Below are 15,648 nucleotides of genomic sequence, written 5' to 3'. Positions count from 1 at the left end.
TTATATGCCCTGGAAACATTTCATTTGTGTCCTAGAAAAAGCTTTAGATATTTTGATGTATACTGGTAACAATCCCCACACACTCACACATCCACAAAACGCATTTCTGTTACCTGTATGATGCGAGCATTGTAGAACGGGCCTTCAGGCACTGATACTTGGTACACGCTCTGCTCAAAGCACGGTAAATTATCATTCACATCTTGTATCAAGACTGCTACTTTGCTGAAGGCCCTATGCCCCCTACTTTCTGCTAAAATGATGAGTTGTACTTCATCTCTGACTTCAAAATCCAGAAACTTGGGTTCTTTCACAGTGAGTTCTCCTATTTTGATTCCGAGGGAGAAAAAAAAAAAATGATGTTCTAGTTAATCATTTAAGAAGTTCCAAATCACCTTTGACTCAAACGCTTGCACCATCACCTGTCCCTGAAAGTCTCCCATTGGCCAGCCTCCCTTCCCTCCTGACTGGGGTCATTGTGAAAAAAGTTGAGAATGTGCTGGTATTTGCAAGGTTCAGACATGAGGAGGGAAAGAAAGTATGAAATAGCTGAAATGTGGGAGCTGTCTCTTAAATCACCCTTCTCTCTCCATATTTAGTCCATCACCATGTCTGCAAAGTTGACCTTTCAAATGTCTTTTCAATCCACCCTCCATCTTCGCTGCTGCTGCCTTCCTCCAAGCCACCGGTATTTTCCATCTTGTCCTCTGCTTTAGGGGTCCTGTGAGATCACTCACCTGGTCTCTGTTAATCCAGTTCCCATTCTGAACTGAATAATACAAATGGACACTGTCATTGTTCCACATAAATCCCTTCCATGCTTTTCCACAATGATTATGATAGAGCTCAGCATTTTTAACCCCCACAGGGTCAACTTGCTCAGGACTTTCCTGCCTAAGGAGTCTCCTTTGTGCCAGTCCCCACTTTACTCTCTCTGCTCTGCTCACAACTCTCATAAATGTTCTGTTCCTCAAATTCTCATTTCAGAGTCGCCATGCATGCTTTTCCATCTGCCTGGCATGGTCCCCACTTCTGTGCTTCCTCAGGGATCTTTCCAGATCAGCCACCTCTGTATGTACCATCACTATGGTCAGCCTGCAACAGACTCTCACAAAGTTTCTGCATTTACTGTACTCACCTATTCCAGTCTGGTTACTCCTCTTGGTTTAGAAGCTCACAAAGGTATGGATGGCTGCCTGTCTCTTGCACCGACCGTCATATCCCCAGTACCTACTTAGCTCAGGGTCTGGCCTACCAAGGCACTCAATAATACACATTAACCCTAACCAGGTTAGGGAAACCGACTCTTTAGGCTTATACCTTGTACAAGTTTCTCCCCCAATTTAAGAAAACGTCCCCCCCCACAATATAATTTCCTTCTCTACTTTCTGCCCTGTTTTTTCTCCCTCTTTACTGTCAAATTTCTTACTGAATTACTATTGTTATCTTAGTATCATAATTTACTTAGTTCTTACTGTCAGAAATTCCATCAAATGGAGATTCATTGAATGAGCACAGATTTGGAGTTTGAGACACCTGAAACCAAGCATAAATCCTAGCCCTGGCTATTTAGTTTAGGTAAATTACCTGGCTCTACCACCAGTAAGTTATTCAGGTTCCATGGAGCTGGGTTTCCTCTTCTAGAAAATGAGGATATTAATAATGACTTTATAGGATTGCTGGGAGAAAGAATAGAATGCATATTTAGAATGTTCCTTTGCAGGAACATGATATAGATTGCAGTGTCCTACCCCTGTTTCTCATCCCGACCCTCATCAGGTATAGACAAGTATATCTATAAAATCTCTAAATTTAGAAAGAAAACATTTAATAGCCATGGACTAATTGAAGTTTGATCTTCAGGTGAAAGAACCTGTACTGTTTCTGGAAATATGGCCTGGAAGCCACAGTTCTTACTGTTCTATTGGAACCAGCTTCCCTAGACAACCAGCCTAGTCCAAGAAAACGTCAGGCCCTTACGTACTTACCTGGATGTTAATGGGAATCATACCTTGCTCTCGTATCCTAACTTTGGTATTGAGAGGTTTTTTGTTGTTGTTGGTTTGGGGGGGGGGAGAGTTTTATAGCTTCTATTCTGTTATTAAGAAAAATTAAGTATATTCTATAAGAGTAACTCACTACACTACAAAAGTTGAAATTTCACAAACTCACTTTTATTTATTGTCACCAGTTATCAATTCAGAAAACCAAACTACATTTACAAACCACCATCTGATGTTACCAACACCCCTGACGGAAAATTTAGGGTAGATATGACTGTTGGCAGCTGGAAAAATCATAAAGATGCATTTTGATGAGCTGATGATGAAAGAAGCTGGTCCTCAGAAACTGTGGAACAAGGGCTGAGCCCACAGCCCCAAATGGCCAAGGAACCCTAGACTGAGGTAGGCCCAAAGCACTCTTCCAGCACTCTGTCTCCACCAAGCAGAGCACTTAGCTTGCTATCATGTTCTGTTACTGTTAGCAAAAGAAAAATAAAATAGAAATGCAACACTGTATTGCCAGTGTCACTTAGTAGAAAGTGTGCCAATTATAGCGCAGATCAAAGTGGATTTTTTAATAAAACGCTGGTGTCTAGGCTTTGATAATTGGAATTTTGCACTTGGAATGGATCTGCAGTTCTAATGCTTTCCTTGCTCGGTTTTTATTTTTGGCATAATAATTGGCATATGCTGTGAATGTTGTGTAAGTAGGAAAGACAATAACCCATCTGTCAGATGACTCAGGGCTGGCACACCTACTAGACCCGCCTTTGCCTTGGATGATATGTGTATATTCTTCTCAGAGATATCGAGGATTTACTGTCACCAGTGAGATGCGAGAACCACTGAGCTCTCACTACGGGCAGTAGTCCACATTTTCCTTACAGTAAAAGCCTTGTGGATACCAACTTCGTGTTCATTCTTACGTGTTACTGTGCCAGTGATATAACAACGTGAGAATCAAACTGCAGTAACATTTTCTTTCTGATATATGTACACATGGAGCTTTTGCCCAAGTTATAAAATACACATCAAAACGAGATTTAGATTCTTCAAATGCTAAATGCTCAAGAGCATAATCAGGTTCCTTCAATCCATTACAAACTGTGCATGTGCCTATGTATATACCCAAAGCAGAATGTGATAAATATTTATGTTGTCCAAAAGCTTTTAAACTATCTCCTGCTAAAACTGCATCCTCAAAACATTGCAAATTTGATCATTTTGTTTTATGTTAATCTACCAAATCATGGTTGAATACTACCATTTGTTATTTACATACATGACGTTAGTAAAACTTCAAAATTCTTTCTGGTTTCGACAGTGAGTAGATGTTTTTAAGCTAAAGTGACAAGGAGTTTGAATATAAAAGTAAACCTTTGGTTTGTGACTACAAAAGAGGGAAAACACTGGCACAAACAGAAAACAGTTCTCATCAGAGATCCATGTTATCGTAACTTATTAAATCAGTAACTAATAAAATGGATTTCTCACATTTTTACCTTTAAGAAGAGTAATCATAACCTTAGAGAACTTTACTGATTTTTCATACACACCAGTTTTCTATTTTAACTGGTATAATGGCTTAAAATACATATATATCATAGGGGCACCTGGGTGGCTCAGTCGGTTGAGTGTCCGACTTTGGCTCAGGTCATGATCTCACAGCTCATGGGTTCGAGCCCCTCATTGGGCTCTGTGCTGACAGCTTGGAGCCTGGAATCTGCTTCAGATTCTGTGTCTTCCTCTCTCTCTGCCCCTAACCCAGAGCATTCTGTCTCTCTCTCAAAAATAAATAAACATTAAAAACATTTTTTAAAAACCCCACTTATTTAAAAATATGTATTTATTATAAAAGCTATATTAGGTACCTTTACACACAAGTTTGAAGATTATGCGACGAAGGTGGCATGAAAGGTGAATTTAATACAATAAAAGGTTTTTAAAAAGGTTTCTTGACAGCAGTTTGGAAGACCTCATAATAAAAACAACTAAAATGCTTGATGGTGTGTGTGTGTGTGTGTGTGTGTGTGTGTGTGTGTATTGAAATGCATTGTTGAGTTGGTACAGCAGAAAGCAATCCTCGGAGGACAAAAAAAATAACTGAAAACAGTAATCCATGGAGTTAAGCAAGCACCAAAATCCCATTTTGATTCGAAAAGTCTCCAACCTTCTTCCTTGAGATTCATCTCTGATAGTCCCACAGGGTAGGAAAGCAAGGGAAGAGGCCCGAACCCAAAAGGTGAAGAGTCTAGTGGGAAACCTGGAATAAAGCTGTAAACTCAAAAGCTACCTATGCCTCAGGAGAATGATCAATATTTAAAAGACAAAAACAAGTGAAGAACTGATGCACAGAAACCTGTTTTTCTTGACCTTGGTGTTGGTTGGGAGGGAGAGAAAGTTTCTGCTGTGAATTCATTAACTTAAGCACAATTTATGGTAGCCATACTTTCACAGCTATATATTTGTAAAAACCTTCAATAATTAAATTTAGGCTACTCTTTGCTTGATGATGTACCCGGGCAATTTGCAGAAGGAAAACAAATCCCCTCTCAAGGGCATGAATTCACTCTGGTCTGCAAAGAACCCTCCAAGAAAAAGTTTCAAGGATAATGAGCAGCTCATAGTTAATGAGTACAAAAATCACAGAGAAATAAAGTACCATGAGTGAAAGGTAGCAAATCCACAGAAATATGAATAAATCATCAAAGATTTAAGATGCTGGAATTATTGGACACAGAATGTGACTTTCACATATGTTTAAATACATTTTTAAAAGCTTTGAAACATGAGCAAGGAATACGAGACTACTTTCTTACAGGTTTCCAATTATGGAATGGATAAATCACAGGGATGAAAGGTACCACATAGGGGATATAGTCAATAATATTGTAATAGCAGTGTATGGTGACAGAGGGCAGTTACACTTGTGGTGGGTGAAGTATATAACCTATAGGCTTGTCAAATCACTATGTTGTACTTGAAACTGAAGTAACACCGTGTGTTAACTATACTTCGATTTTTAAAAAAGAGATTACTTAAAAAAATTTTTTTCACATTTATTTATTTTTGAGAGACAGAGACAGAGCACAAGTGGGGGAGGGGCAAAGAAGGAGACAGAATCTGAAGCAGGCTCTAGGCTCTGAGCTGTCAACACAGAGCCCAATGTGGGGCTTGAACCCACACACCGTGAGATCATGACCTTAGCTGAAGTCGGATGCCCAACTGACTGAGCCACCCGGGCACCCCAAAAAGAGATATTATTTTTTTGACAAGACCGGGAATTGTTGGCAAAGAACCAAAGGGAACTTCTGGAAATAAAAAATACAGTTCCCTAGATTGAAGACAAAGGGGCAAGGAGATAAAAATATGAAAGATAAATGTAGGAGAGAGTGTCTGGCTCAATACTTGTCCAACTAGAGTTCCCCCCAAAAAGATACAAATAAGTTATATTTAGATCAACAGCTGACTTCTTAAGGCAACAATTAGAAACCAAAAGAGAGTAGGATAATATCTTAAATGTGATGAGAGAAAATAACTGTGAACTTAGACCAGCAAAAATATCTTTGGAAAACAAGAATTAAACAAAGACATTTTTAGACAACCAAAATCTGAAGAAGTTTACTATGACAGACTCTCACTACAGGATGTACTTTAGGCAGAAAGAAGATGAAAGCAGAAGAAAGTCTGAGATATAAGAAAGAACAGTTAGCAAAGAAGCAGATAAATCTGTTTAAAAATATTCATCATGTCTAATTTGAAATAACTAAAATTATAACCCACAAAAATTTATAAATTGAAACAGGGATATTTGGAGACAAAGAATTCTAAGTCTCTTGTATTATTCAGGAGCAGGATATTGGTTAATGTTAGAAGATAGCTATATAACTCCAACAAACACAGGGGGAAATGGTCATTTTCAGGTAATGATTGTATATTTTGAATGTTCAGAAAAATATTAGAACCAATAAGACTTTACAGGTTTGCTAGGTACTAAATTAAAATGTAAAAGCCAATTTGAAGTATACCTAACAGCACTGTCATAAAAATCATTTTTTCCATTTACTTTAGCAAGAAAAAGTATAAAGTATTTAGACTAAATCTAACAAGAACCATTCATGCCTGGTATAAAAAATGTAAACCTGTATTAAAATATATTAAGGAATAAATGGATGTGATTTTATATATCATCCCTGAATTAGAAGACAATACCATAAAGATATTAGTTTTCCCCAAACTGATATTTAGAATTGATACAATTCCAATAAAAAAAATGTAGTCTATACATACAATGGCACATTATTCAGTCTTAACAAAGAAGAAAATCCCGCCATATGTGACAACATGGACAAACCCTGCGGAATTAGGTTAAGTCACAGAAAGACAAATATTGCATGATTCCACTTATATGAGGTATCTAAAATAGTCAAATTCCTAGGGGCAAGGAGTAGAATTGTGGCAGCCAGCTGCCATGGGGGAGGGGCAATGGGGAGTTGCTGTTCAGGGGGTATAAAGTTTTAGTTATGCAAGATGCCTAAGTTCTAGAAATCTGAGAGACAACACTACCCCAATAGTTAGCAATACTGTATTGCACACTTAAAATTTGCTAAAAGAGAGAAAAATAGAGTTAAAAAAGAGTTTAGCACAGTTTTAAAAAAGAGAAGCTTTGGTAGATGATTATTAACCATCCTACATAGCTATACAGGGCTTTGTGAAGAGGATACTTTGGCCTGATAACTTAATTACTTAATTCTAGATTGGGGCTATGCAACTGTTTTGGACATTTTCTTTGTTAATTAGGGTGAGGTTTCACCTGAAATTAAATTAAATATGCATGCCATGATTACATGGGCTAAATGCATGAAAGATGTGGATAGATGTTCCATCACCCAAAGACTTATGAATAAATCTTCTTTTCTCGGAAAAAAAATCCCAATAGGCTGTGTGTGTGTGTGTGTGTGTGTGTGTACATATATGTGTGTGTGTGTGTGTGTGTGTGTGTGTGTGTGTGTGTGTGTGGAAACTTGGCAAGTGGGTACAATGATTTATATTAGAGCAAAGGGCCAATAACATCTAATATGCTCCTGAAGAACAGGAGGATGGGGCTGCTTCCTTGGTATGAAAACTGATTAGAAAGCCTACGTGATTAAGGGAGTGTGGTAGTGCTGTGTGGATAGAAAAGGAGATGAATGCAAAGGAGTCAAGGAGCCTCTAAAGGGTCATGGGAAAATAACATGACCGTGAGGGTTTTGCCATTGGGATAACTGGTAATCCTCTTTTTAAAAAAGAAGAAAAAGAAAAAGGAAAGTTATCCCTAACTCATGCAAAACATGAAACTCAATTCTAGATGCACTACACATGTAAACATGAAACACAGGAAAACTATAAAAAGCTTAAAAGACAATGTAACAATATATTCATGATCTCAGGATAGGGAAGAGTCTCTTCACCTACAAAACGGGAAAATCATAAAGTAAAAGGCTGATTAATTCTAACTAAAATAAAAATGTGCCAGTAAGAGAGTGAAAGACAAGTCAAAAAATAAAAATTTTCAAAAGAAAAAAAAAACAGACAAAGGGGGTGCCTGGGTGGCTCAGTTGGTTAAGTGTCTGACTCTTGATTTTGGCTCAGGTCATGATTTCACGGTTCCTGTGCTGACAGCGCGGAGCCTGCTTGGGATTCTCTGTCTCCCTTTCTCCCTGCCCCTTCCCTGCTCACTCTCTCTCAAAATAAACAAACATTTAAAAAAAGCAAAGGACAAATGCTAATAAAATATGTTAAAAATCCGTAGGCTTCAGAAAGAGAAACATAAACAACCCAGTAGAAAAATAGCAAAGTGTATCAGTCTGCATTTTTCATATGGGAGAAAATAGGAATGGCCAATAAACTATAGAAAATGCTCAGATTCATTAGTAATACAGAAATGCAAATTACAACCCCAGTGAGATACCACTTCGCACCTGCCAGATTGGCATAAGAAAATAGGACGCAAACAACCGCGATTGCCCCCATTCAGTGCTGGTGGCACGTGAAGTGGGACAAAGCAGTTTGTAGAACAATTTGGCACTATCTGTAATGCCGAACATATGCATCCTCTGATGTATATGCCCAGCCTATACTCTAGGGCCTAGAGAACTCTTTACATATGTGCCAGAAGACACGTACAAGGTTTCTCCTAAGAGTGCTCGTTATTGTATCCCCACACAGGAAAACCTCCCTGTCCATCAGCAGTGGAATGGATAAATAAGTTGTGACATAGACTGACAACTGAAAGCCACAAAGAAATGAAAATGAAAGAAACCCATCTGCACACATTAACAAGAAGGATTCTAATTTTGAATAAAAGGAATCAAATTTCAATAAAATACATAGACTATGAATCCATTTATATAAAATTCAAAAATAAGCAACCTTAAACAGCTTTATTGTATAGAAGTGCATTTCCTGTAAGTCACGAGGGAGTGATTATCCCTGAAGTTGGGACATTAGTCAGCCTGGAGCAGTAGAGAGAAAGGATGCAATCAGAAAAGGGCTCAGAGGGAGCACCAATGATGGTTGTGTTCTATTTTATGATCTCGGCTGCAGGTACTTATTCTTTGCTACTCCTCATTAATGTGTGCATAATGGGTTATGCACTATAAGTCACAGTAAAAATGTTGAGCAAAAGAAATCAAGTCATAGAAGAGAGTACGTTAGCATGATTCTGTTGTGATGTTTCAAGCAAGGTAAAATGAAATAATACATTGTTTAGGGATTCAAAGACAGTGGGAAAATTATAATGAAAAAAAGGCAGTGATCAATACCAAATTCAGATTATTGGTTACAGACTACCTCAGATAAAGGAAGAGAGATGTGAGAGGGAAGGGACACAAGAGGGCTTCCTGAGGTTCTACTAATGTCTCCTCTCTGGAGATAGGTGGCAAGTACATGCTCATTAAATAGTTTTATATGTCTTAGCATATCATCTTGTAGCTGTTTCACAGTAAAATTTTGAAATAAATTTCAACATAAACAAATATTTAATTGAAAAGCAACGAGTTATCTGTGGATGACCTCTTTGGACTAACTGTAGGCATATTTTACCTGAATTTTGACGAGAGACTCTAGAAAAAATAGGGCCATGCCTGGGTCATGTTAAGGGTGACATGGCAGAAGGATGTGGGTAGCCTGGGGAAATGTGCAGTCTCGGCTACTGACCTTATTCCTAAACATTCTATGCTCCTTTCCCGGAACTTAAGATACCCAGACTACTAGAAGATTAAGGCTTTGTGATGTTCGCAAATGAAACCTCCTGTCAACAGACAAGGTGCTTCCTGCAACACCCTTGAACCAAACGTTGGGGTGAAGAGATGAAGGCTGCCAACCAAAGGTGGTGTGGACTAAAAAGTCGTAACACTCCCCGGGATGAGAAGGCATTTGCTTAAGAAATTACCCCCTTCTCAATTCTTCCCATGTGCATGTAGTACAGATTAAATAAAGCAGTTGTATGGTAATATAGAAATTATTAAAAACATTCTTCTTGAGGTTTGACAATGCAGCAGTAGATATGTATCTAGTTGTTGGTCAAAAAGTATGTTTCAAATAATCAATTGGTATTCATTTAAAACACAATAATGGTCTTATTAAAGCTAAATTTAATACATGCTGTATTTGGAAGTAATTTCTTTACCACCACACAGAAACCTTTCCAGCTGTCCTTTTTTGTTGCATTGTTGACATTCAGTGGCGCATTAAGAAGAATCTCATGGTGAAAATGCCCTATGGCTAGACATGTGTGGTTATTTTCAATTCAAACTCAATATTGATGGTCTCCCTACTATATCTCCCACTGCCCCAAATAGATGAGACAGTTATAAGTAGAAACCAATTTGTCTTCGAAAATTCAAAGGGTAGGCTAGATACTGCCTAATTTGGAAATGTGAAGAACAGGATTCTTAGCAAGTACATGTAAATAAAGGAGTGGTCTTGATTTCTCACAATTTCTCATCAGCTACCATAAAAAATGTGTTTCTTGTTTACCTTTTCAAATCTATTCCTCTCATGTTTCTACCTTTCAAATTTTTGAGTTTCCTTTGCAGAAGTATTTCTTACTAGTAACATTAAATGGAGCAGGAAATAAAGTTATTACAGGAAACAGAAGGATTACCTGAGTTGGAGCACAGGGAAAAAACCCCATCTTCGTTTCCACTAAAAATTGAATATTTAATGCTGTCTTGTTTTGGGTCAAGAGCAACAGCTTTTACAGTCACAATAGAAGTACCTGCAAAAATTAGGTTGAAAAAAAAAAAGAAAAAACTTTAGGAAAAGAAAATTTCAGGGAAAAACCAGAGCAAACACTGGGTACTTATTATTTGCTTACTACATTTTCATTTGTTCCTTCATTCAATGATTAGTCATTGAGAGTCTTCAATAAGCTAGATCCCATGCCAGGTGCTAGAGACAGAGTAGTAAGTTAGAAAAGATCTCAAACTCATGGTGATTAGCTAACGGAAGGAGACAGACAATAAACCATTAAACAAAGACATAATCAAAGTAGATTTCTGATGTGCTAAGTTCTCTGGAAGAATAAACAAGGTACTGTGACAGAAAACACTTTTTTAGCGGGGAAGGCAGATGTATGACATTTCAAATGATAGGAACAGACTGTTTATCAGCATGAAAGAAGAATTAGCAAGCACTGAGGGAGGCAACGATGTGATTAGAACTGGGATTTCACTGGAAGGTTCTCAAGAATCCATTTGGGCCCCAAGTCAGCACTTTGCTGTCTTCATGTGTAATATCTCATGCCCTTTGCTGTTTCTGCTTTACTTCCTCTCCAGGTTGTCCATTTGTCCTCCTCTTTTAATTGCCCATCTTTTTAGTTTTTTATAATTATTTTTTATTTAATCAACTTTATTAAGGTAACATTTACATACAACAATATACACATATCTTAAGTATACTCTTATGTGTGTTTGAACAACTATATGCACCTGTGTAATGACCATCATGATCAAGATGTAGAGTATTTCTATCTCTCCAAAAAATTCCCTGTGACTTTCTGTAGCCAGTTTCCTATCACTTCTGGTGCTAGGCAAGCACTGATTTACTATTACTTTGTTTTGCTTCTAAAATTTCATACACATACAACTTATACAGTATCTGTCTTCTTTTGATTGGCATTATTTTTGGAGAATCAAATATTAAGAGTTCATTCCATTTTTGCTGTATATTCTACTGAATGGACATACCACAATGTGTTGATACATTTTTCTATATATGGACATTTGGATTGTTTTTAGTTTGAGGCTATTATGAATACAGCTGCTACAAACATCCATGTAGCAGTGTTCGTGTGGACATATGTTTTCATTCCTCATGGGTAAACACATACAGTGAGTGTATGTTTAACTTTATAAAAAACTGTCCAACTATTTTCCAAAGTGATACTATACCATTTTACGTTCCTGCTAGCAACATATGAGAATTCTAGTTGATCCATATCCACTGGTCTTCTTAATTTTAGTCATTCTAATGGATGTGTGGTAGTATCTCATTGTGGTTTTAATTTTAATTTCCCTGATGTCTGATGATGTGAGTCTTCTCATGCTTATTGGCACAAGAAGAAAACTGAAAGGGAACATTTGAGAAGAACACAGGTGCTGACGTGGTGTCAGAGAGGAGCACACAGCAGGGATCATTAACTCAGATGCCTTCGGTAAAAGTAAGAGCATGGGCAAAGGAAGAAGACAGATGGGTGGAAAAAGCAAGAGACTGTCTGATGTGCCTGAGGCACTCAGCTTCAACTCATTGCTGCCAGTAGGGAAGAGAAAACAGGCTTTAGGAAGTTTTAAATTCTGGTCAAGAGAAGCTCAAAAATTCATATTTGTTTTCATGTGAAATCTCCCAATTCATAAATGTCAGAACATAATTTAATTTAGGGGAAAAACATAAGCCATCACATGGGTCGAACAAAACACAGCTGTGGCCTGACTACAATTCTGAGCCTGCTCATTTACCATCCCTGATAGAGAAGACAAATCTCTCCTTTTTGTTATCAGCCCTTCTGGCACCTAGACTGTGGTACTTCTTTTTCATCCAGGGACTTGTACTTAACACACTCGAAGACCAATCTTATCTTTCCACTAAATTGGACTTAATTCTGTGAGAGCACAGGAGGTTTCCTGCATATTTGTGTTCCATATATTTCTGCAACTCCAGATAAGTTTTGCCTCTAAAATTTCACATACTTGAAAATCAGAGGGGCTGTTTTCTTACGCATAGCATGCCTTTTCGAGAATCAATCATATTGTTCCCTATATTAAAAGTTTGTCCCTTTGTACATAATAGGTGCCCACAAAGTATGGGAAGAAAGGAGGTAATAGAAGAGACAGAGGAAGTAAGAGACAGACATGCTCACTGAAGTGTTCTAGCCTGAGAGGCTAGAAGAATACCTCTCTGCCCACAGGACCCTTCTAAACCAACAGCAACTATGGGGGAAAAAAAGGCATATATATATATGTTTTCATTCGAGATATATATATATATATATATATATATATATATATATATATATATACACACACACACACATATATATATATGCCTCACTGCTATAACACAATATCTGATAGTGGAATTTGCAGTAGCTAAAAAAAAAAAAAAAAAACCAAAAACACCTATTCTGGGCCTCGCTGGGCCTCCTCATTGACTTCTACTGCGCAGGCCCCAGGGACCAAGCTTGAAAGCCATCTTGCTCAAAGGTACAGTAAAAACAATCCCTAAACCAGGCCAAATCAATAGATCTGCTTTTTTCTGGATACTAAAAAGGGTTTCACTAAAGAGAAGAGAAGAAAGAAAAGGCCCTGGAACAGATAATATATTCCCCAGGAGCCTTTTCAACACTTAACACTCAAAGAAAAATGCAGTGATCGCTATACATATTTAAGGAAACAAGTATATGACACTGTTCACGAAATTGAAAATTCATTGAAAAAAGACATAAAATCGAATTCATTATGGAGAAAGAATGGGAAAAGCAAAACTGGATATATTACTCTCTTTAAAAACATTATGTTTAACATAAACTGTGACAAAGTTTTAAAACCATTTTTTGAGGCTTCCAAGTGGTGGTTCGTTTCAAGCCAATTATGAAGTCATTTGGTGACAATGTAAAGGATTTTAATTAATCCTCGTGGCATCAAGTTGCTGCACATGTTGAGAATCTTTCAAGCTGCATCATAATCTGATACTTATTTTCCTACATGTTAGGAGACGTATGACTAAAATAAAAATGCCTTACATTTTCGGTAGGAATATGCCCTCCCAGTAGTGCAGTATGTTTTACTTTCGGTGCGTAATCACAATTCTGTGCTTACAATACAATTTAGTTTTTAAACACAGGAAATTTTATTTCAACTGGTGACTCGTATATTCTTAAGAACGGCAGTAATAAGAGAAACAGTTATGTACAAAAAAAGATGTAAGTCTTGCTGACAGCCTTTTCTCTATGGGTTAGGATGCTTTAATTATATACCCGATTACAAAAGAAAACATGGAGATAGCTTACATGTAAAAGAACAAAGATGAGCAAAGAACTGTAAATAAGAATCACAGAAGGCATCTCTTAGAAAAGGAACAATCCTATTTTTATTGCAAATAAAATGTTCATGATATCAAGTGAAATTGTAGCACACGAAGAATTTCATTCGATGAAAATATTTCAAAGTAGATGCTAACGTCAGCAAAGAGCTACAAATAGTTATATATGTTCTTCCTTGGATGAAGTTAAATTTGAGGCTACCCCCAAAAAGAGGAAATAACTAATGGGCCTTGAATCCTTCTAAGTCTTGGCTTATTGTGCACATTTTAAGTAAAAGTCTTTCTCTGGACATCTAGAGAAGTTTTACAATTACTGCTCATTTCACATCAAGGTAGGAATGATAAAATGAAAACCAACACTGCACCTTTAAATCCCATCAGGCAACTGAAACATATAGAAAAATTTACATTTTCAGCTTTAATGAATTTCACTGTAAGTGTAACATTGCATCAAAAGTGTAATACATTCCATGTTCTTGGTTTTTTTCTTTACAAAAATACAGTTAAAAAACTAATATCAGGGGCACGTGGGTGGCTCAATCAGTTAAGCCTCCGACTTCGGCTCAGGTCATGATCTCTCGGTTCGCAAGTTCAAGCCCTGCATTGGGCTCTGGGCTGACAGCCCGGAGCCTGGAACCTGCTTCAGATTCTGTCTCTCCCTCTCTCTGCCCCTCCCCTGCTCACGCTCTGTCTCTCTCTCTCTCTTTCTCAAAAATAAAATAAAAAATAAACATTAAAAAAAAACAAATACCATCTACAGCAGCAGTGAACTATCTATTCAAAAGCAGAATTATGGGGGTGGCTGGGTGGCTCAGTTAGTTAAGCGTCCAACTGGATTTCAGCTCAGGTCACAATCTCACAGTTCATGGGATTGAGCCCTGCATCAGCTCTGTGCTTACAGCGTGGAGCCTGCTTGGAATTCTCTTTGCTCTTCTCTTACTCATGTGTATGTTCACGTGCACATGCTCTCTCTCTCAAAAATAAAGGGATTAGGGGGCGCCTGGGTGGCTCAGTTGGTTGAGCGTCTGACTTCGGCTCAGGTCATGATCTCACGGCTCATGAGTTCGAGCCCCACGTCAGGCTCTGGGCTGACAGCTCAGTGCCTGGAGCCTGCTTCTGATTCTGTGCCTCCCTCTCTCTCTGCCCCTAACCCACTTGCATTCTGTCTCTGTCTCTCTCAAAAATAAATAAACATTAAAAAAAATAAAATAAAGGGATTAAATACTTTTAAAAAATAGATAAAAGCAGAATTGTGTAACAATGTTATGTGACTATAAAAATCAAAATTCATGGAAATTTTTAGATGAAGTAACAATAAAAACATTTTATTCAGAGCTACCCATGAGTAAATAATTCTAGTTTTACTTTTGTCATTTCTAAGCAGTGCAAGTATTTTATTGATGACTGACTTGAGATTTTTTAAACGTTTCGATGATTTTAAACTATCCAATATCTCTTAATCATCCAGCCACTGAAATACTGAACATATTTCAATCATTTAAGACAAAAGTGGGAGTGACATCAGCAAGACGGCTGAATAGAAAGCCCTAGACCTCATCCCTTATAGAGACATTGAATGAACAACAATAGTATATAGACCAAAAAGCCTTCATGAAAACTCCAGGCCAGAAGGGAGTGGTATGATATATTCAAAGGCCTGAAAGAAAAAACCTGCCACCAAGAATACTATATCCAGCAAAACTGCCCTTTAGAGATGAGAAAGAAATAAAGATCTTCTCAGGTAAACAAAAGCTGAGAGAGCTCATCACTACTAAATCTACCTGACAAGAAAGACCGAATGTTTCCAGTTGCAATGAAAGGACATTAGATAGCAACATAAAAGCATATGAAAATATGAAGCTCTCTGGTAAAGGTAAATATACAAATACCAAATCTCCTAACACTGTAATGGTGGTACATAGGTCATTTTAATTCTGGTGTAAAGTTTAGAGATAAAAGCATAAGGAATCAGTATAACTATAAAACTATGTTAATGGATAAAAATACTAAAAGAGGTAATTTATGAATTCAGTAACAAAGTAGGAGGGAGAAGTAAAGGGACAGT

The 15,648-nt window shown here is 37.5% G+C and overlaps 1 protein-coding gene and 1 long non-coding RNA gene across 2 annotated transcripts in view; one reads left to right on the top strand and one right to left on the bottom strand.

The window, feature by feature from the left end:
- DCHS2 (dachsous cadherin-related 2) overlaps positions 1-15,648 on the bottom strand; it is a 242,033-nt gene that overhangs the window by 23,561 nt on the left and 202,824 nt on the right. Inside the window, exons 14-15 of the mRNA XM_045465174.1 lie at positions 10,150-10,263; positions 114-325 (exon numbers count right to left, since the gene is read on the bottom strand). Coding sequence (XP_045321130.1) covers positions 114-325; positions 10,150-10,263 — 326 coding nt within the window. The remainder of the gene's footprint in view (positions 1-113; positions 326-10,149; positions 10,264-15,648) is intronic.
- LOC123591232 lies at positions 314-2,516 on the top strand. The gene is made up of 2 exons (XR_006709180.1): positions 314-1,980; positions 2,192-2,516. It is a non-coding gene; the product is annotated as an uncharacterized LOC123591232 (long non-coding RNA).

The sequence above is a fragment of the Leopardus geoffroyi genome, chromosome B1, assembly GCF_018350155.1.
Source record: "Leopardus geoffroyi isolate Oge1 chromosome B1, O.geoffroyi_Oge1_pat1.0, whole genome shotgun sequence".
Taxonomy (NCBI): Eukaryota; Metazoa; Chordata; class Mammalia; order Carnivora; family Felidae; genus Leopardus; species Leopardus geoffroyi.
Note: the sequence above shows the minus strand (reverse complement) of the source record. Positions and strands in the feature narration are given on the sequence as shown.